This window comes from Buteo buteo, chromosome 4 (assembly GCF_964188355.1).
Source record: "Buteo buteo chromosome 4, bButBut1.hap1.1, whole genome shotgun sequence".
NCBI classification, from domain to species: Eukaryota; Metazoa; Chordata; class Aves; order Accipitriformes; family Accipitridae; genus Buteo; species Buteo buteo.
The window spans coordinates 17,257,692-17,279,525 of record NC_134174.1 but is presented as its reverse complement, the minus strand read 5'-3'; the positions used below and the strand labels follow the sequence as shown (position 1 = coordinate 17,279,525).

Sequence of the window (21,834 nt, the reverse complement as noted above, 5' to 3'; positions counted from 1 at the left end):
ATTTCATTATCACTCATTTATCAGACTATATAGGTGCTTTCAGATGTTCCCCTTCATCATTTGCTCCTCAGGAAGGGAATCAACTGGGATGCCAGTCAGCAAATGGATAGCAAGAAGAGGGATCCCACTGGACTGGGCACATTGCAGCAATATAGACAAATATAGTTCTCTCTCCTGCTGTTCCTCTACAAAGTACATTAGGGAAAGATCTTGGTATACTGTCTGCACATGGAAAAAGCCATTACTAACACGTGCTGTCTCAACATCAGCATGTATCAACGAGCATGATGGAGAAACTACAGAACTAATTACCTCCTTTTGTTCCTAAGCACATTTAATGAGCTTTCCACATCCTTGTTCATTTCTAAAAGGAACATTTAGAAATAATTTACTGATTTATAAATTATAACTGGACATCTATCAGTGTGGAGAAGGTGAATTCAATGGTTTCTGCTTTCAAAGCCACTTGTTTTCACACCTCTTCAGGACTTTTCCACATGGCTTCCATATTCACAGCAACTCTTCTTTTCAAAAGCCACCTGAAATTCCACCAGTTTATTTTTTCTAGCTAAATTTTAACTTTGCTTTCTGTGCCATTCTTCCCAAATTTCTACACAAGCCATGGGTTCCCCACCTAAAACCTCCTCTTCTCCTTGCTCTTTCCCCCACATCCTTGCATCTCCTCCATTTCCAGCTCTGACTCTCTAAAGGCAGAGCGCCATTAATGTGATTAAATTTGCACAAACTATTATACAGCACTGTCTTGTTTTCCTCAGCCAGCACACCAGATGATTACACTATATAGGTGGGCATTTTCATCTGCAATCTGTCACGGTCACCGTGTTTCACTGAAGCTGAAAACACATTTAGGTAGAAAGGAGGTAGTCATTCACAAGCAGGTTCACACAGGCAGGAGCCAGTTACTCTACCTGCTCCAGTCGTGCAAAGGCACTGGGGGGTGTCACACCTGAATGGCCCCAGTGACAGAGCCGAGAGAGGACCCCACCACTGCCAGCCGTCAAAGCCTTCAGGCTGGGTCTTCCTTTGACATGCTGGGATATATTTTCAGAAGCAGCACAGCGTCATTACTCCCCATGTTTCTTGGAAAAAAATCCAAAAAATCTCATCAAGAAGGAGTTCTGGATAGCAGCCTCACTGGGCTCCATCAGGAGTACATGATGCTTTGGCTTTGGCCCTTCTTGGTGCTTTTTTGTTTTGTTGGTTTTGGCAATGTCTTACTTGCCACCTGCTTGTTACTCCTTCCCTGTGAAGAACCTGACCTTTACGAATCATCAGGTTAATGACAGCTCATTACTGCACCTGTGAATCAGGTTATAATTAGCCACTTCAGACAGATTTGGGCCAGGAAGCTCAGAATTCATTGTTTAGGCTTGCACACCCACTGGGAAGCTCAATCCCCAAACCAGGTCATGTTGAACCAGCCAGCACATCAAGACCACTGACAGAGGGGAGAAATTATCTTTTCTACAGTTTCTGAACCACTCTTCATGCCAGAGATCAGTTAAAAGGCTGGAAAACATAAGCGGTCCCTCAGAACAACGTAAAAGGCTGTGTTTCTATGAGGGCTTCCTAACTGCAGCCTGCACCAAAGAAAACAAGCTGCACAAATTCCTCCGGGACCATGGTTTTCACCCAGAAAAAGGGTGTGGTTGGTAACACCAACAGATCCCCAACCTGAGGTTAGGTCATGTTTATGCAACTAGAGATTGTACCCATTTAAAAGCACAGGCTGATTAAAACAGATAAGAGCAACCTCAGCCAATGGAGAAGACAAACACAAATATGCCTTTTTTTTTGTTTTCTTCAAAGATACTGAAAGCAGGGAAGCATGAATGTTAGAGCTGTTCATGACCAGTACACGTGTACCATTCAAAAATGACCAGCACACTGATGCAGCATCCACTCAATGCTGCTCCACAGAATAGCACCAAAGTGTTATTTTTGTAGCTGCAATTATGACACAAAAGTTAAGGGAGCCTGGATACTGAAGGCCATTGACCTTAAATAAGCATTTTTGGTTTGTGCCTATTAGGCCTTGAATACAGTCGTGAGTTGAGGCGTACGTGGATCAACTGCCTTCCCCCAACAACTGCGTGAAGACCGGACTTGTTGCACACAACAGGTCCAGTTGATGTCAGGATGTTCTTAGACATATTAAAAGCAATTTTCCTACAGGCTAACTCCACATTCACAAGCAACCCACCACCATTCTTTTGACAGCTGTTGTGGAAGCCAGTCAAGGCTGTTACATCCTTCTTACTGCTCAAAGCAACGTGAATGTGTGTGCGCTTCCATCAAAAGCGCCCTCCAACCTCAGAAATGCAAAAATAAGCATAAAGCAGGTATTTTCACAGCCTAGTTTAAAGGCATATCTTTCAGGTATGCTTGGCTTCTTCACCTGAGGAGCTGTGACTTAAACCATTTTCATGTTTTGCATCTCCTTCAAAGAAATGTCATCAACCCAAAGTCGTACAAGATCTAGATGTTCACTGGCAGAAAAAATTCAAAAGAAACTCTTGACAGGAGCTACTTTACAAGCAGCCTGTCACCAAATCTACTAAGTTAAAAATAAACACATACATGAAGTTCAGCCAACTGGGTACATCAGCAACCATGTATGTCAGCAAGCCCAGTGCAGCACGGCAGCCAGGTGAGAAACTTTTGGCCCTGGGACTCAGGTTCTTGCTACCTGTGCAGAGTCCCAGCCTGACAGGGATCCTTCCAGGAGGGAACATTTCCAGCCTCCAGAGCAATCTCAAGCTGAGGCATCTTCTCAATGGACAAAGTCAGCCATGCTCAAAACATTGCATGTGTCAAAGACAATGTCATTTAACAAAAGGCCAGGAAGAGCTAATTAAAATAACTAAGATAAGCAGCGCAGAAGGAATGGGGGCTTATGCAGAAGCATTGCCTATTTGCTCCTCTTAAAAATAGTTCACAATGATACTAATAAAAAAGTTTGCATAAGCCGCATCTTGTTGGTAGGTGTTGTTACAAAACTACTTGGTTTTGGGGTGGGGTTTTTTCCTGCGTGATAGAGCTAGCTCACAATTTGTAAAATAAGGCAGCAACAGCCCACAATTTATGCTAAAGAAGCACTGCTCACACAGACTATTCCAAATTATTTATGCATTGTTCCACTAGCAAAATGTCATAAGCTTCAGCTGTTGTACCAAGTGCTGGGATGTCCCAAAGTGCATCTATAGAAAACTTCAGCTGGGGCCACCATGTTTCTGAATGCCGACATACAGACAATGAACACCAAACAAAAGCACTAAAAATCCTATTCTTCCACTCCTCCCTCCACACAACTCAGTGAAAGAAACCCATTTTCTTCACAAAAAAAAAAAAAATCTAGATTGTTAGCTCATTGTTTTCTCCTTGCTGAACACTTTGCAGCATGTATTCATATAGCTACATGTATTGATGTACTTCACAAATACTTCTGAATACTGTAACTATTAAAAGAATTTCTTCCTTCTTACACCATGATATGTTTTTCATCAGTACTTCACTTCTGTAAGCAAAAAAAGAGTACAAGCAAAAATGTTTATATGCATATCTATTTAAAGATTACACGAAAAATTAGCTAGCTGAGAAGCAGGGCAAATTTTGTTTTGTTGACATAAGCAGAGATGACTTTCTGTGGTAACTTTGCTTGATAAAATTAAGTTTCCATCAGGTGTAAATTTGGCCTATTATGTATTTGATTGTGTCAGTCAACACTTTGCCTGTAGTCCTAATAAAAGTATGTTAAAATGTCTACAGCAAAGAGCAAAAAGATAAAAAAGCAGTGAAAAAATTTCACACAATGGAGCACAAGTTAAGGAAAAAACGTAGGAAACCTGCTTTTTCTTCTTCTGCGTAGAAACTGGGAAAGTCTTCAGAGTCTTTTTTTTTGTTGTCTTCTTACATATACCTGCCTGTCCCAAAAAGGTTGGAATATTAGCAAGACTAGCCTGAAAAAGACATGGATAAAGGGGATAATTGGCTGAATGTAATCCCCAAGTGCAATACCCAAGCTAACAGGGCTAGTGTAATCCTTAGGATATCTAAATGGGAATACAGCATTGAAGCACACAGGTCATGCTACCTTAATTTAGCAACGGCACGCCTGCTAGAGATTTGCTGTTGTCCACAATCCAATGAGACACAGATGTTGACACTAATACTGAGAACCAAAATCCTTCAAACTCTTTTTTCTATAAAACACACGTACTCTTAAGTTGCCCTGGGCCATAGCAGACCCTGGGCCATCCTCATTACTCTGAAATAGGACAGGATGATGAGTACCTTCCTGCAGAGGAAGGCAGCTCCTCATCCTTCTCCAGGACTCCCAGCAATGATGGGATCACTCTCCCCCTTCTCTGGCGCATGAGCTAGAGCCCAAGCATATCTGCTCTTGGGAGAAAAACTTAAGGCCTACGCCAGTGTTAAAGATATAACCTGTACCGTGCTCAAAGACAAGCATGTGGAACTTGCATGTCAGATGACTTGTTCAAGGCAGCATGTCAGAGACGAAAGGTATCCTGAACCGTTATCTTTCTCTACCAATAGCAGAAAACAATACTAATTGCTTTATACTGCTTTTATGGAGCTAACAGATACTCTAAGCATGGGGATGGGTCCAAGTTTGTCCTCTTCCACTGTCCCCAGTAGCCCTCTCAACTAGGCAACATCAGTCTAGATACAAAATAGAAGTTACACATGCATACAGCCAGGTCAACCAGCAGAGGCAATAAAAATGCAATCCCACTTCCCAGTTGTAAGAGTAACTTTTAAAAGTCACCAAAAAACCACCCAGGTCAGAGCTGTCCAGATCACCTTCCCAGTGCATGGTCACAAGGCTGGCTTGGGAACAAGGCTCCTCCACAAGGACCTTGCAGAGCCCCTTCTAAGCGTGCAACTTGGCAGCTCAGGTCCAGACTACATGTAGACCGACCTCGCACGGAACCAGTGCTTTTGGAAAACCATCAGTGTGAAACATCAGCCAAAAAAACCCCACTGTACTGGGTACTGAGGGTAAGAGGAAAGGACTGATTTATTCTATATAAGGCCTTGGTGAACCCACACTTTGAATACTGCATGAACTCAGCCTCTTCATCTTAAGACGGAACAGTTAAAGAATGGCAACTGAAGTGATGAAAGGAATGGAGTACTCTTAAGAAGATACTGGCAAAGCTGGAACTCTTCAGTCTGGAGAAGAGAAGAGTAAGAGAGGAAAGGACTGATCAAGAGTGGTAAATAAGCTGAATGCTGAACAGTTATTCACCAAATCTCAAAATTCTGTAACTTCAGGCCACTTCTTGAAACCACTAAGAAATCTGTTAAAAAGGGAAGAAAAGAAGTCGCTTCTTTAGAGTCAAGAGTGGACTTCTGTAATGTACTGTCTCCATAGCTTCCAGTTGTAGACAGCACCAGCACTTTCAAGAGGGAGATAAATAAATTCATGGATAAACAGGTCTGCAAACAGATACTGAAGTGAAAAGGCAGCAATGTACCTTCTGATACCCCTAATACAGTGTTTGCGGATGCTATAGGAGTAGGAGATAAAGACACCACAGAAAGCAACTACGCTCACACATTTCCTATAAATAGCTCCTACAACCATTGCTACAGAATACCAGGGGACATGGACTACTGGCCTGACCAGAAAGGCATTTGTATGCTCAGGATGAGTACAGAAGGAAGCAGCGGGCTGGGAAGAGTTTGTATGGCACTGGGAAACCTCACATCCAAGCAAAAAGTTTTGCCTGATGGTTCTTGCTTGTCACCTCTAAGTAACTGGCAGTGCTTATCACGTGCAATTACCAACTCAGTGTGCACTATCTCCTGATGACAGCAGCTGATGGAGAACCACAGATCCTACTGCTCAGCCAAGTAATCTTAGCTACTGCTGAGGAAGATAACACAGGCAGCTATATATGCAACTGGTCTAGACCAACAAGGCCACCAAGCACCTGCTATGGTCTTAAGACCCCAAGTCTGTGCAGCTAGGCAGACTAAGGAGAAAACATCAAACATGATGCTTTGCATCATCAAGGTGGGCATCCTCAAGTCTGAAAGGACTTAGAGGCATGGGAAGGCATGTTTCCATTTGTTACTGCAGTGGCAAGGAAGGCTCAAACTCAGGTCACTCCCACACAGTTAGAGTTGTGCTGCAGTACTGGGATGTCCTTGCTGCTGCTAGAACAGGAGTAACAAGGACTAGGCAGTCTGGAGATGACACAGGTTTTGAAGAGGCAAAGCATATGCAGTGGCATGGCAAAGGCTCTGGCACTCAGTAGCACACAGTGCATGCTGATAGCTCCAGGCAGGTGAGATCCCAGAGGGACGGCATCAGAGAAGGTGAAATGAAGAATATCCCAAATAGAAAAGTGTCAGGACACTTCTGTAGCTAGAGCAGTATGTATGGTCAAGTAACTTGGGTGTACATGGGTGCACAAGATGCACTTTTACAGGAAAACGTAGACAGCTTCTCTCTCTGTGAGCTACTAATTTATTTTAAAGAGAGCCTAGGCTGGAAATGGATGCTTTTACCAGAACTCCTCAGAGACAGTCAGAGATCTCAAGTGGCTTTCAGCTTTACAGTGAAGATATTTCTCTTACCTTGCTTTATATATTTCTCTTACCTTGCTTTAAGTACTTCATTGACTTTTTGTTCTAGTTCTAATCTCCTCTGCCGTTCCTTTTCTAGCTCCTGCCTTAACGTTTCAGCGTTTGTTTCTTCTCTCAGCTTCCTGAGCTCCTCCTCTGTTAATTAAAGGAGAAGAAGAAGATTTAGTTACCCTGAAGTATTTCTATGAGGAAATTAAAATCTAATTATGATAGATTAGGTAGGGGGTTTTTATCTGTGCTATACCAAATACGTTCACCAGAAAAAAACAAGTAATCAAGGGCTAGGAAGATTTCATAAAAAGCACACAGCTGTATCACGTACAAAATATTTAGTTACAGTTGTTAAATCAAGGAGAAAAACAACTTTAAAGTTTTCTTTTCAAGATGCAATGTATCAAAAATAAGCCCTTGGTACAAGCTACCTTTATCTAAATACAAGGTGACATACCCTTTATTCTGCAAAGAAATAATCAGTAGGAAAGGCTGTCTATTGCTAAATCCAGTGGTCATAACAAGAAAAAAAAAGTATCTGTTTTCTTCGCCCATGTCTATGGGTAGGAAAAAACCAAACCGTATACTCACATAAAGTTATATTATGCCATATAACCCTCTATACATCAATTTCTGGCACCCCTGTATTTTTGTATAAGTCAGATGGCCCCGTTATGGACCTAAGCATCTTATGGTTTTAAGATGGGGTTATGAGACAAGGAATTAAGTTCAGATTTTTACCCTTTTCTGAGGTTACAATGTACCCTACTAACTTCCATGTAATAATTTTATATATAAATATATAAACACATACACACACATATATTTACTTATACAAACACACATAGACCCTCTCAGAACTTTTTTCATGAGAAGTTAGTATCAACTATGCATAAGGCTTTTTTGTGGCTAATTAGCCTTGCTTTTTTGTTTCTGGCAGTATCCTTATTCATGACCTTATTTTACTCTAGAGCTACAACAAGGTCACTATCAGTGATCACTTTTCCCATATAGGCATATAAGAGACATGACAAAAAGACAACGACTGGGAATCACTCTTTTTTTCTTTTTAAACAAAAAAAAATACTCTACATTTTGGTCTCTGGGCTGGTTTTTAAGCTCAATATCGGCAATAAACTGTAGAACAGCAGGTGTATTTCAAGCTTACAGCAAACCATTACAGAAAATACTTGCTAATTCCACCATCACCACAGACACAGGGGTTGAGGTTTTACATTGTTTTTACAAGATTCGTGTATTATGCCATACCCTCCAGCAACCTCTTCTGTTTATTTTCACATACTGCCTTGTAAACCTTTGCTAGTCAGATAATTTTGATATCTGACCCCCTCTGACTCCAATCATTATGCATCTTCAGAAGGTTTAAAGCCCTAGTGCAAATGTTCAGAGGAACTGACAAACACTCCCACCTCTGAAGGAGGCCCTTGTGCAGTACCTCTGATCATTTATTTTACTTGCTGTGCAAGTTAGGTGGTACTAGATTATCTGTATTCCTGCAGCGCTAAGAGATTTAGAGCACAGAGTTAGGGGAGAAAGGAAAAAGATACACAAATCAAGAGGACTTGACAGTTTCCACCATGAGGCTACAGGTTGAACTCCACCAAACAGAAAGGAGTGCTGCCATCTCCCTATTGATGCTTTGTTAGTGACCTCAGAAAGAAGAGTCAGAGCACATAAACCAAGTTATCTTCCAGCAACTAAAACTGAAATTTATTTCCAAGGGTAGGGTAGGGAACTTTCACTGTTGCAGCAGGTATTGTCTCTCCTGTAAATAAATGGAAAGATATGGACAAAAAGGCATACCCATACATGGTGCTGTTCCTAACCATGTGTCCACAAGGACTTTTAAATCCAATAAGAAAACTACGTTTATAATTAGCTTACCCTACTTCCAAGGGCTCACCCTGTTCCAGAACAAGAGCAGGCACACAGCTAAGGGGAAACATCTGTTGCACTTCAAATGCACTGGACCTTGTGCAATATCATGAAGATATCACAAAAACTTCCAAAGCTTCATAGGGTTGTTATCTTCAAGACCATTAAAGGGAAAAAATTTTTCACTAAGCACTTTTTTTTTTAAAGAGGAAGTGACTATGCATTGTGTGTACATAAGAAAACCACAAGTAGTATAAATTAGCCTCAGTGCCCTTGAAAGTCTACTCAGATCTTCCAGCTTCCTTAATTCCAGTTGTTCTGATTGCGCTACATCTTGTTCTACTAAAACCAAAACACAACCCCCAGAAACTTGACCACTAGCAGGACAAGCAGTGCCAGAGATTCTTTATGGAAAGAGGCAGAGTGAAAGGATACACAACGAACAGGGCAGAACTCCTGTAGAAAAAAACATAAAAATACAGCACCCCATCATTAAGGATTGTCACAGCTTCACCTTTCATAGCATTTCCTAACTTTCACATACATGACTGCAATTCAAATCCACCCCACTATGACTGCTCTGGCCCCTCCAACTCCTTCAAGCAGTATTTGTTGCTACTTTGGCAGCAGTGCTGTCTGGCATTGTAAAACCTCTGTGTTTGGTTAGTTAAATACTCTAAAGTTTGCTAAGCAACAGAAACCATGGCAGAGGGTGGGGTGGTGTTCTTCCTTGCTCTGTCCCCTGAAATAATCTACAATTTGGCCAAGCTGAACGGCACTTTCAGAGGATATTTCTCTAGCCCTAAGGGGTCCTCCTGCAGAACCAGTGAAGTTGGCTACAGAGAGCAGAGGTCACGAACCCTCGAGAAGAACCTGTAAACATTTCACCATGGTATCTATCTACTGAGCTTTACAGATGAGTATCCTCCTTGACGATGAGAACGGGAGTGCTCCTTGGATTTCATCTTCAGCCAGTCAAAATTCAAACAACCTCCCCCCTCCACACACACACAAAAGGGTAGAACATAAAAGGTCAAGCTTCAGCTCCAAGATGAATCGGCTTCCGTGATTTCCCTCCTCGGCATATCAATCACAGCTCCCTATCTCCTGCTGGGCAAGAAACATTAAAATATTACAAGAGGCTCAGTGCACGTCTTAACTGGACATGCAGGTGATGTGAGTAGCCATAACAGTGACCTGGTTAGAAGGGGAAAATTACTAACAGAAGAAAATGTCTGCTGAAATACTGACAGAGAAAATGCCTGCCAGCCTGGGAACTAGGCCTTGGAACCAGAAGCATCCTTGAGAAGTACAGCTGGCCTCTTTGAAGTACACAGATGGGTACCTAGAAACCAGAGACATCCTGAGATACCACTGATAAGCACAAAAACAAGGAACTGTAACAGCAACTTATCATCTGAAAAGGTGAAAAATAGTCTGCAAAAGGGAGAAAACATCCTGAGAAAGTAAGAATTGGTAACTGCCATTGGCTGTTCTGTCTGCAAGAACAGGAAAACAGTCTGGAAAAATAAAAATTGGCCTGAGACAACAGAAAACATCAGCATTTATTGGCTATTCCAGGTAAAAACCAGAAATTAATAGCATCTATTGGCTGCTGAAGTGGCGGTGTCCTACACCTCCTTATTTCTCTATGATATAAAAATGACTTAATTTTTATCCAAAATGAAGCTTCTCTCTCTGAGAACTTCCCATGCGGCATGTACTTTTCCTTTCCTAAATAGGCTGAACTCTCCACACAAACTTTCTAAGAGATCTTGGACCCTCGCTGGGGAGGGTTTGGTTTGTCCTCCCACTTCTGGGATGGTTTGGCCCATACTGAGATCTGTCCAATAAGCTTAATACTGGTATTATTGTAAACATATGTATATGTGCACAAGTAATCTATCATAATTACATCTGCTGCTATATTATTGATAAGTTTGCTTCACCAGTGTTAAGTTTGTAGTCACCTGTAATAGTATACACCTACTTGGTTGCTGCCATACTACTGACTGCTGCCAACAATTTGTAACAGCTTTATATATACTTTTTTTTTCATACACGTATATTTGCTTTATCAATCATAGGTATAGTTTCTAGTAATGATTTTTTTGGTATTTGTAGCAAACTGTAATAAAATAGAGAAATTTAGAGTAAAAAGCCTCCGTGTCCTTCTGCATTACAGAATCCTACCAACCCACTGTCACAATCTCTATATACCTACAGGCTGGGTAACCCTTTAGGTTGTGACAGCAAGTGTGACCCAGAAAAAACACTTTAAAATCTCTCCAGCATAGTCAACTTGTGTAGAAAAGCAGGACAGTATCTGGATGCTATTGCACTTCTAAAAGTGAGCTTCAGAAGTCTGTGAGACAGGGCAACAATAGCATTTCAACTGCATTAACCTGAGTACTACTGCACTGTAAACCCTAGGAGAATTGACCCCATAGGAAAGAGCATCATCCATGATACATCTCACAGGTTACCAAAAAAATTTATCCATTTCAGTTTTTCTACAGCATTTTATCCTCTATTAGGTGTAACATAACTGTCGCACCTGAAGGATTTGATCATTTAAATTTAAAGATTTAACATTTCAAAAAGTTTAGCTGCTATCACACAACTGCTAAAAGACAAGCTACTGAGCGCTTCGCTGCGTCATCATATGGCATCAGCCATTACAGCAACTGAAAAATTTCAGTTTGCTCCTCAGAATACAAAAGTTTGTAAGAAATGCTTTGATAAAAAGCTCTTAAATACCAAAGTATTTAGTTCAGGTGAGACTGAACAGAACCTGAGTAGTATTTCGAAAAGAAAGATGATACATCAGGCTGGGAAGGCATGGCAGCAGTTTGGATTTCTAATTCAATACTGCATGTGCAGTAAAGCGGATGTTTCCCTTAATGCGGGGATTGGAGGTGGATTAGGGAGTCTCCTAGTAGCTGTTTTACATAATAGCATTCCTTCGCAGGCCTACAGGTATGCTGCAAAATCCCCCCTCTGGGACAAAGTGACCAAAAATTTCTTTCAGAGCATAGCTAAAGACTGCAGACTACTGTTTCCAGGTACCAAATCAGTTTAGTATTAAACCTAAGGAGACCAAGTTAAAAAACTAGAAATGCCAAAAAGCGTACATGCACCCTGTAATATTTACATGGGGAAACACCAGTACTTAACAAGATATAAATAACCCTTCTATGTCTATGTTAATTATGGCAAATCTCCCTACAACCCTCTGAACATTACCAGAGTTCAAGGATGTTGTTTAATTGGTACTAAATGCACTAAATCCCAACCACACACAGTCAAACTGGATCTCGCCAGCCACACTGACAGAGCCAGACATCGGAGTTTTCTCCAGTGCAGGCAGCTTCTGCCTTTGCCAGACTCCCAGCTCCTACAGAAAGCTAATATTTTAAATTTATCCCAACTAAACCAACTATATGACATTACTAACAAGATGTTAGGAGTCTTAAAACATGTCTATTTTCACTAACATAGACATTGAAGAGCTTTTTCTTTATCTTAAACACCAGCAGCAAGTTGCAGTGTTCTGAAAGACAAGGAACGGTTCCACCACTTGTGATAATGCAAAGACATACAAAGAACACTGACCAACAAGCAGTGATGGAGGAAGGACCCACAACAGCAATCCCTAACCTGTTTTTTTCCTGTTTCCAGTTATTTTGTAATTCATATACTCCTCTGGAGACAAGTTCACAATTCATAGCAATAACCGGATACAGCTTAATTGTGTACTATTTGTTTCTTGTTCTTCTAATCTCCAACTCTCCTTACCCAGGGCTTATGTCCTCTCCACCAGTGACTTGAGAACCACAGAGACTGCCAAAGACTTACCACAAATCTATCCAAAAGACTTCAGATAAAACATTAGCCTTTGATCCCAGACATTGCAAGATATTCTACTTCTTTGCATGCCAGATGCTTGGGAAAGAAAAGGGCTTGCCTAAGCCATCGCTCTAGCAGCTGCCCTTTCTTAGCTGTCCTTTCTTCTTTAAGTCACCTCTTAAGTTCATGTCCTCCTTCACACTTGGACTTCTATGCTTCACTTTGGAAGCACAAAGCTAACCTGCTTACGGGGACTACCCTTAGCATTTTAAGAAGGAAGAACCTAAAAATCTCCCCTTTCAAGTCCCAGACTCGAGGTTGACTGTCTAACCCTTCCTTTGCTTGTGTGGTTAGGTGGTTGCTTCTAAAACAGATACCAGCCTTCTTGTTCTTCATAGCTCTTCCAGAACTGGACAACGACTGGTCTGGAGAGTCATTCCAGCAGACAGACAGCAGCAACAGTGGGAGGGGGGTGGGAGAAGGAGCCCGACTGTGGCGTTATCTGACCACAATTTTAGAAGTTCCTTCCTACTATAACAATACCAGATACTATTACCAGGATGATTCAGTACAAAACTGTAAACTGACTGCATTTTAAGCAAGAGTTCTTCATGCTGTTTTTTTCAGGACACTGTCCTCACATTCTTTGCTGGAAAAAGTAGAAATCAGCATTATATTGACTTTAAGTCCCTTTTACACCAACAGACTAAAACCACCACCTCAAATTCAATACCTCACATGATCTACTACTATACAGGGATCAAAATGTGTTGTCCACACATTCAGCTACACAACTAATCCTCAGTGAACTCTCATTCCTCCTTCCTCAAAAACTTCTTTTCCTATTGCTCCAGAAGACTCATCCTGAACTACTTTATCTTCAGCTGATCTTCGCTCAGCTACACTCTCTAGAAGAAAATAATGCTAAAAACATATGAAGATTTTTTTTTAACCCAACCAGTCTATTCATGGGGACAAAAAAGCAAGACATCCACATGCTAATTAGATAAGGGCAAAAGACCCACAAACCAAACAAAAACAAGTCAGCAAAGAAAGAAAACTGAAGGAAGAACTGTTCAGAGGGTTTTTGCATTTGAGAACACCTTGTTTCCTTGCTTTGTCAATTTAATGGTTTTCCCTTTTGGTCAGGCCTCTTGCTTGTTTGCATGAGTCTTTCATACAGAAAAAAGGGGAAAAAAAGAAGATTTTCTAATGGGAATATTGGTGTCATAAAAAGCCAAAAAAGCAGACAGAAACATTAAAGATAAGCTACATTTTTTGAGTGCATATCCTTTCCTCCTCCCTATCCTGTTTTATATAGGTGTTTTGGTAGAGTGGAGAAATGAAACAGTTAAGTATAAACCCCACATTTTCACTATAACCTTTCTCCAGCTCAGTCTGGTTTACCTGCACACATCAAAACCAACAAGTGATGTGTCACATTGAGAAACAGTCATACGAGTTTGCCTTAAAAAAACCCTAACATGGGTTTGGCAGTTAAACAATCCCTCTTTTTACTTTTTTTGTTTCCATCATTCTACTGCGCCTCTCTTCGCTCTTTCAAAGGCAGAGCTCTGGTTCCAGTACTTAAAATAAGCATAGCTTTTGAGGACCAGTTTTTGAGTGTCTTTGCATACGCCTACAGGGTGGGGAGCAGCCTGGGCTCCCTCTACGCTGATAGGAAATAAGCCAACTCTGATCCAGAAGTAGTGGAGGGAAGGTTAAATCTGAACCGTCGTCCTGCTTCTTAGTGCAATTAATATTCCCCTGGTACTATTTTCCTCATCTCAATAGCAGAGTTTCATGTGAAACTGCTCTTCTATCTCATGTGATGAGGAAGACTGATTTACAAAGCATATCATGTTTGACAAGATCTTCTTCCTCTATGCAAACTGGTCTGGTCTCCTCTCTCACCATTCCTGTTATGTCCCACTTCAAGTGGGTGAGGTTGGAAAGAATTAAGATGTCATTACTATGGTATGTACAAAATAGTTATGCTAACAACCAATTAGTTACTTCACGTTTACACACAGTGTTTTCAGTAGACCTTTACTGTGTTGTAACAGACACAAGACCATTTCCCCTTCATTACAGAAGGATTTTAAATTAAGCTTCCTGAAAATATCTGAACTATCTTAAAAATCAATAGCTTACTGAGACAGATCCCCATCTCAAAATATCAAGTGGGAAGTTTTCTGTTGCTAGATACACTTTTGCCAGCTTTAAAGTCATGAAAAGTACTCCTGCTCTATGAATTTTCAGAAATTTCAGAGACTAAAAATGCCAGAAGAGTTGCAGAATACATCTAAAATGAAGGGAACTGCAAAAATTTCGTCATTATTGCAGGAACTGTTTTCACTCCCTGTTTTTGGCAGAAGTGAAACAGGCTATAAACATTTCAACGTCTGGCTTGGGAAGAGCAGTAAGTTCTTCCAAGGCTTTTATGTTACTAAGCCGAGCAGGGAAGAGCAGGTTCTACATGGGGGTCCCAAAATCTCTGACCCAGTTATACAAAAGGGATAGGCACAGCAGTGCTGACCGCTGCCCTGCTTGAGCTTTCACACCGACTCCACAATTCATGAAGCCAAGTTGGGCACCCAAAAAAAGGCAGAAGCAAGAGCACATCCCACCTACTTAAAGCGATGCATAGGCACCATCTGTTTGAGCCCATGGAGGAGCTAAAACAATACACCTCTGTCAGCGCTGTGCTGCACTTCGGTTAATCAGCCCCACGAAAAGGCGGCGTGATGGCACATGATCCTCCTGGGTTGGACCCTCCAGCATTCTGGCATCTTCACGCCACCACCATTCCCATGCTTTATCCAATGAAGAGGGCAGATTGCACAAGCCAGTCCCGGAACAAGGACCAGCCCAGGACTACTCCAGCCTGCTGCTGCGCTGGGCTGGAATTGCATTCTTTCCCTCTCACCTCGGGAGAGGGTCTCGGGAACCTTGTGCTCTTGGAAGCCAAGTTGAGAGCAAGAGCACAACCCATCCTCCATTAGTCAGAACAGAGTCCTCACAGATGAGAAATGGAGTTCTGAATCCTCTTTTGTCTGTACTGATGCATCTTAAACACCAGGCAAATGCTCTAACCTGCTCACAGTTGCCTCTTCCAACAATGTTTCCAGGAAAACGAAGCCAGTTTTGGAGGCTGTTTTGTCCAGGAAGGCTAGACATGCATTCAATATATATGGTGCGTCATGTAAACATCTCTGGGTATAATCAAAACCTTTCCTACACCTTTTAAAAAACTTTCTGTGAGTTTTAAGAAGTCTCCCATTCAGAAGTCAGACCTTGAAAAAAACTTAAAAAATTTGTTAGTACAAAGCAACCAAGAGCAGCTCTCATGAACAGACAGCTCTGCAGCAAAACCTGGACTCATGCCTTTTTACTGTGGCTTCTCTGGGTGCCCAAGGAAGATGTTCAAGAAGATTCCCCACCAGTCACCATACACAAACCACAGTCCTCATCAGAGGAACTCCACAAGCTCGACGGATGTGTGCAGATCTCTCGGAAACACCGTTAGTGTCTGGGAGTCCAGGATTTTAAGCTGAAAGAAAGGAGGGCGCTTAGGGGAAGGAGCAGAGGGTGGGAGAAACCCAGGGTAAGCTCCACTGCCACCACAGCCTCAGTGCTCACCAGCATCAGCACGCTTTATTTAGCAGCCCATGCTGCAGCATCAGGATCCCTTGGCCAGGGTTGTCCATCTAAGCAAGGAATGGCTACTATGGCCCACAGTCAGTGTTTGGGTGGTTGAGATATACACAGCAGCTACTTACTCCCTTACCAGGGTCTTCACCTGCTACTTAAATCAACTCTTTATTCTGCTTCAAGATTTCTAAACCAAAGATGACTACAGGCTGCCAGGTCAGTAAGACGACAGCAAAACCAATGCAGTTACACTATTCCTCTGCTCTTCTCTAGCTCTGCTACTGCAGCAGGTGTTTGACCCTCATGTCAGGAGAAATTACACCAAGAGTGTCCTGACACAGCTGGGAGTCAGACTCTGACTCAGCTTCATAGTCAATTTGTGGCACACAATTACTATGGCTGTTGAAGGAGGTATTAGCATTTCTGTACAGAACAGGACTTTGTAGTACAGGTCTTTTGCTGGTCACAACCACTACGAAACACTTCACTTCTGAGGTTTATCACTATCTAACGCCCCAGAACTGCCCAAGGACCACATATGGTTTTCTAGAGCTCTACTTTCATGAGGTCTGCGTTCTGCTAGGTTGCTCTTCTTACGAAGAATCATTGGGTCATTTATACCAAAATGGAGAAGCCAGAGAAAACAATGGGAAGTTAGTCACATACAAGGTTTAGACAGGAACATGAGAATGAAGAGTGTGAGAAAGCAGAAATTTCAATGGGAAAGCATAATCCTCACTTCTTTTGTAATGTTGATATAAAAATCATAACCAAAGCCAGCAGTTTTGTAAGCCCCTAGAGACTCCTGCCACAGCCTGCTGTATAGACTGGAATGCAAAACCCTTGTGGGAGAGGGCTTTATTTCCTCCTAAAGCTTTTCATCCTCACACAGCGTTTCTTAGATTTACCAGTTTATGACTAACGTTCTTCACTAACTCACCTGGTTTGTTTACTGTTAACTGCTGCTACCACCACCTCCTCTTCCCCGAGCTGCTAAAATTAGCATTGCAAAAGGACTGAACATGCCTGAATGAAAATTAGCTAATACTTCATGTAAACCATAGGATGCACGTATGCCTACAAAGCACCTTGTAGCACAGGGACCAGAGTGCTGATATCAGGAAAACTGCCCTCCGTAACCAGGCACAAACGGTAATGGGAAGGTGCAAACCCAAAAAGGTATTGCCTATAGTTTTGTCTTTCAAATGCAAAAGCAGCAAGCAAGTTTTTATTTCTTGTTTAGATACAAGAAGATTTTGAAATAGAAGTGCTAAAACCACTACTAACCTTAGGATATTAACCCAGCTGCCCCAGTTCAGCAGTTGCCTTCCCTACCTGAACCTTTAGCCAGCACCAAGGCAATGTTCATGTGCATTAAAACCAAGTTATATTAATACACAAAGTCCTTTATAAGCAGATTATTCCGATGGTGACAGCTCCAAGACAGAGCTTTTTCTGTCCACGTGCATCTGGAGGTCCAGCAAACTAAGCCCTTTGCACTTTTCGTTCAGCAGGCATTCAAGACTTGTTCTGCAGAACCCACCCTGATACTGCAGTCTGGACAGACCCAACACACTTTTTCAGCATTTCTGTACTACGGCTCAGAAAGAGCCATTAGTTTACGGAGATTAAGACCATTCCCCCACAGACAGGAAAAGCAACTTTAGCCCTTTCAAGCTGGAAGAGTCAGATGATCCCTCCCTTGCTTAAAACATCATTATCCAAGATCCCTTCCTCCTCGTGCCTCATCATCCTGTCAGTCTGCAGCTTAAATCCCTTGCATTTTCAGTCACATTTTATTTGCATTTACAGCTATGCAACACACTAAGCAATTCCTCTCCATCTTCACTTCTCAATGTTTAGATTATCTCTTTGCTAAGGAAGAGATTCATCTGACATCTTAGATGTAGATATTTTCCCTTTACAGACAACTGTTTTTATCCAGTAACTATTTGCTCCAGATTTCCTCTGCAGCTTGTAGAGGCTACAGTTAGATTTGGGATGTGTTTCACTGAAAATACTAGTCAGCCAAACTGCACCTTTTACTGGTGCCTACTAATAGTTGAACAGAGTTTAGAGAAGACTGCAAGTTCACTCTTCCTATAGCCAGGCACCTGCAACTACAGACCCACACTGACTTGTAGCTGTGTTGTGTATGTGTACATTATACATTATGTATAGCTGGAAGGAAATCTCTCCTCCTTAAACCTCCTGGCTCATGACACACCAATACAAATAAGAGTTACAGAAGAGGCAAAAATAAAGCCAGGATCAGGCTAATAATGATTAGAAACTCAACACATTAAAAAGCAAATCCATGGAACCTTAAATATTTCCCCCACATACTAGCAGTTGCTTTGATTTTTGCACACCTAGCTGAAAGAAATGGAGTAAGAGGAAGTGGCAAACAGTTTATGCAAAAATACAATTACAGCAAGGTGTCCTTAAGGAATTCCATAATTAAAAATAGTATGCAAATACAGCTGAGTGACTAGCCTTCTTGAAAAACACCTACTGCAGCAATAGGATTTAAAAACAATAATGATCAGGCGTTCTTCCAAGGGCAAATTAAAGTAAACAAACTGCACATTTCAAGAATGTTTTTCTACTCATCATCAATTCACTTTTGGGAAGAAAAAAAAATAACAAAGCATTTCTAGTACATAAAAAAAAAACAAAAAACAAAACATTAACTCAAAGCGAAGGAGGAAGAAAACAGAAGAACACAGGAACCATATCCAAAAAGTAAGCTCCTACTTCACTCCCAACTGACAAACATAGTTAAATATTTCAGCCCAAAACTTTGATTGTGTAGGGGAATAAGGGATAAGCTTTACTGCACTTATTTCTCTACCAGTTTACCATTTTTTCCTCCTGTTTTTACGTTCAGAGTTACGACCAACTTGCCAGGACAACTCTATAACTGCAGCTACAGCAAACCCCAGGCTTTAGTGAAGAGCTCTTGACCTAGCAGTAAGGGCTGGAGACACCCAGGACTGACCCATGCCACTCAGCTGAACTACCCCATTGGCCTGAACATATGACCATCTGCTCAAAGTTTATGTGAAGGGGTGAGCTTTGTTACCCTTTATCTTGGAGTTTGCTACAAAGGTCTGCGCAAAGGAAAAAGATTCAGCTAGAAGTAGTAACATAGTTGATCAGAAGGTTTTCAAAATACAGCAAGAGCCTGAAGACTAAAAATATTCACAAAAATACCTGCCCCATGTAGTTACTGTAAGCATATACTAAGGACTGAGAATGGATTCACCAGCCATGGAAGTATTTGGGAACCCTATCATGTTTTTACAGCAAAAAGCATGTCCTAGTTCAAATCAGAAATCAGTTCTGGGAAGTCCTACTGTTTCTGTTACACATCAGATTACATCAGGAAATCACAAATGTCCCATCTAGTTTAAAAAACAATTTGATAACAGGACCTTAAGCAATATCTCTTTGGGGATGGAAGGAGTACGTGGTAACTCTGTACTGCACAATTAAATAAGAATTCAAATAAATCACTGAAACCAACAAGGCAAGTCAAACAGAGCTTTCAGTTTTTGCTTGATATTCCAATCATGATACCTCTTCCAGATATCAGTGGAAGCTGATAGCAGCTCGCTATAAATTCTTGCCCAGTCTCCTTTATCAGGCCTCCCTCTCACACACACAGGGGGATAAATATCAAAGAAATATTGCCAAATGAAAACACAAGTCTTGTTGTTAGATTATAATCTAGAAATTGAGTAGAATCTATAGCCTTGTTACTTCTACCCCTTAGAAAATATCTGACAAGCTTTGAACACGTAAAAACAACCCTTATATCCTAAAGTTCAAAAATAATCCACTAAAATTATTATTTTGGGAAGCAACTGAGCAAGAGTTCTTGTTGATTTATTACAGAGATCTCTACTTTGTCAAGTTAAAGGAATGCTTGTCTTCCATTTTTCTGGTTTAACTATCCTGTCTTACAAGTCAGCAGTTCAGATCTGCTGAGGCAAAATCTCAAAAGTCTTACAGGTGCCTCTAGCCATGAATGACAATTTTGTCTCATACGCACACACATATACGTACACACAAACCCTAACAAGTAACACTTGAAATCTACAGGTATTCTTATCTGTATTTCTTACAACACTTACCAGTAATTCATATACTGTTAAGAGACATGTGTTTTAAGACGTATTACTTGTTGAAACAGCTGACAAGGAAATATACTGGTCACCCCTTCAGAAATCTCTTCTTACAATTACTACTAGACAAAAAAACACCTACTGCAACCACACTAAGGTTGAGTTAATTCTAAGATAACCTGCAGATGACAACACCAAGACTTCAACTAAGCAGCTTTTGTCATGTAGTGAGGTATGTTGTGAAGAATGCAATGAGGACAAAAATACCCAAGTGACCCAGAAACCCTGAGAGTACTTTTAAGTTCCTCCTACGGAAGCATCAGTCCACGCGCTATCCACACATCAAGCACACCTCAAAATTCTGATGCCAACTTTTGCAGTTTAGAGAAGCCTTATTTAAGCAGGCTTAAACCATTCCTTTCCACAGAGCGTTAATTTTATACTTACGTAAAAAGTGTTTTTCCAGTAAGGCTATTTCCAGGTGACCTTTGATCTCATTCAGTCTGTCAGACTCTGTTCTGTTAAAATCCTGGACTCCTGAAGCCATGATGATGGTCCCCGGACCAGCCTATAAGAAAGCCAGAACACACTCACAGCTCGGAGGCACATTTTTTTTTTTGTCATTTAAATACATCAACTTACTTCTGGGGCAGTAAAGATGCAAGTATCAACAACTCTGCATGCCTCTTATTCAGCATTAAATTACCAAAATAAACGAGTGAAAACTAATCAAATGCACAGCATCTCTCCCATGTGAGTTTACAGAACGCGCTTCTGCAGACCTCAGGGAGTTACAGAAAACAAAGATATTTCCCCCCCCCCCCTTACCAGTTCTGCTGCATCATCATTTAGCCTTTCTTCTGCTGACTTAAAAGGCATACTATTCCTATCCTCTTCCTATTAAATGAACTGTCAATTCAACATACTTTACATATAAAATTGTGAAGCTAGCAAATGTAATACTCTTCTAGATATTTACTGAGCTATTAGAAAACACATATTGTCTATTTTAATATCCATTTATGAAGTGTGTAATTCTGAAGACCACGGTTTCTCTGCACAGAAAGGGTTCCCTGCTCCCCAACCTCCAGCACAGCCCAGTTACTGCTGAAGTACGTGGTCAGTGCCCAGAAGCTCATCCTGGCAGGCCAGGAGAAGGGGGATTCAGGAGATTGCTTGTCTCGAGAGATTTACCAGCACCCCTTGAACAAATTCAGCACTGGAAATACTGCAGAATGCTGGAATTGAAGAGCAATTTGATTAGTTAGGAATGACAATGACAACCACCACCTCCATGAAGCGAGCACAGAAAAGCCCCAAGCCCACACAGCAGAAGGCAGGTGATGCTGTCCTTCCCTCAAAGTGGGCATTTTCAGACAGCAGTGGAAAGGGTGAGTGAGGGCATCTCCTGGGTAATGGCTGTTCAGGCACTGTGTGCAGCCCCCACCAGGTACAAAAAGTCTGCCAACAAGTATTACAGGAGCTTCTGCAACAGTTTGTACTCAAAATCAAAGTGCTAGATTACAGAAGCCTACATCTAAGAAATGACCTCAAGACAAAAAGAGATTTATTTACCTATCCTAATGATTCCCCCACCCTTTGAGCCCTGAAAACATACAGGAACTGTATTGCTTTCCAAAGTCAGCTTGCATACATTTAATCATGACAGCTTAAA

The 21,834-nt window shown here is 41.4% G+C and overlaps 1 protein-coding gene across 3 annotated transcripts in view; it reads right to left on the bottom strand.

Moving 5' to 3' along the window:
- GRAMD4 (GRAM domain containing 4) overlaps positions 1-21,834 on the bottom strand; it is a 75,688-nt gene that overhangs the window by 21,343 nt on the left and 32,511 nt on the right. For all 3 annotated transcript variants that reach the window (XM_075024909.1, XM_075024910.1, XM_075024911.1), the window contains exons 3-4: positions 20,607-20,727; positions 6,654-6,774 (exon numbers count right to left, since the gene is read on the bottom strand). In XM_075024909.1, coding sequence (XP_074881010.1) covers positions 6,654-6,774; positions 20,607-20,727 — 242 coding nt within the window. The remainder of the gene's footprint in view (positions 1-6,653; positions 6,775-20,606; positions 20,728-21,834) is intronic.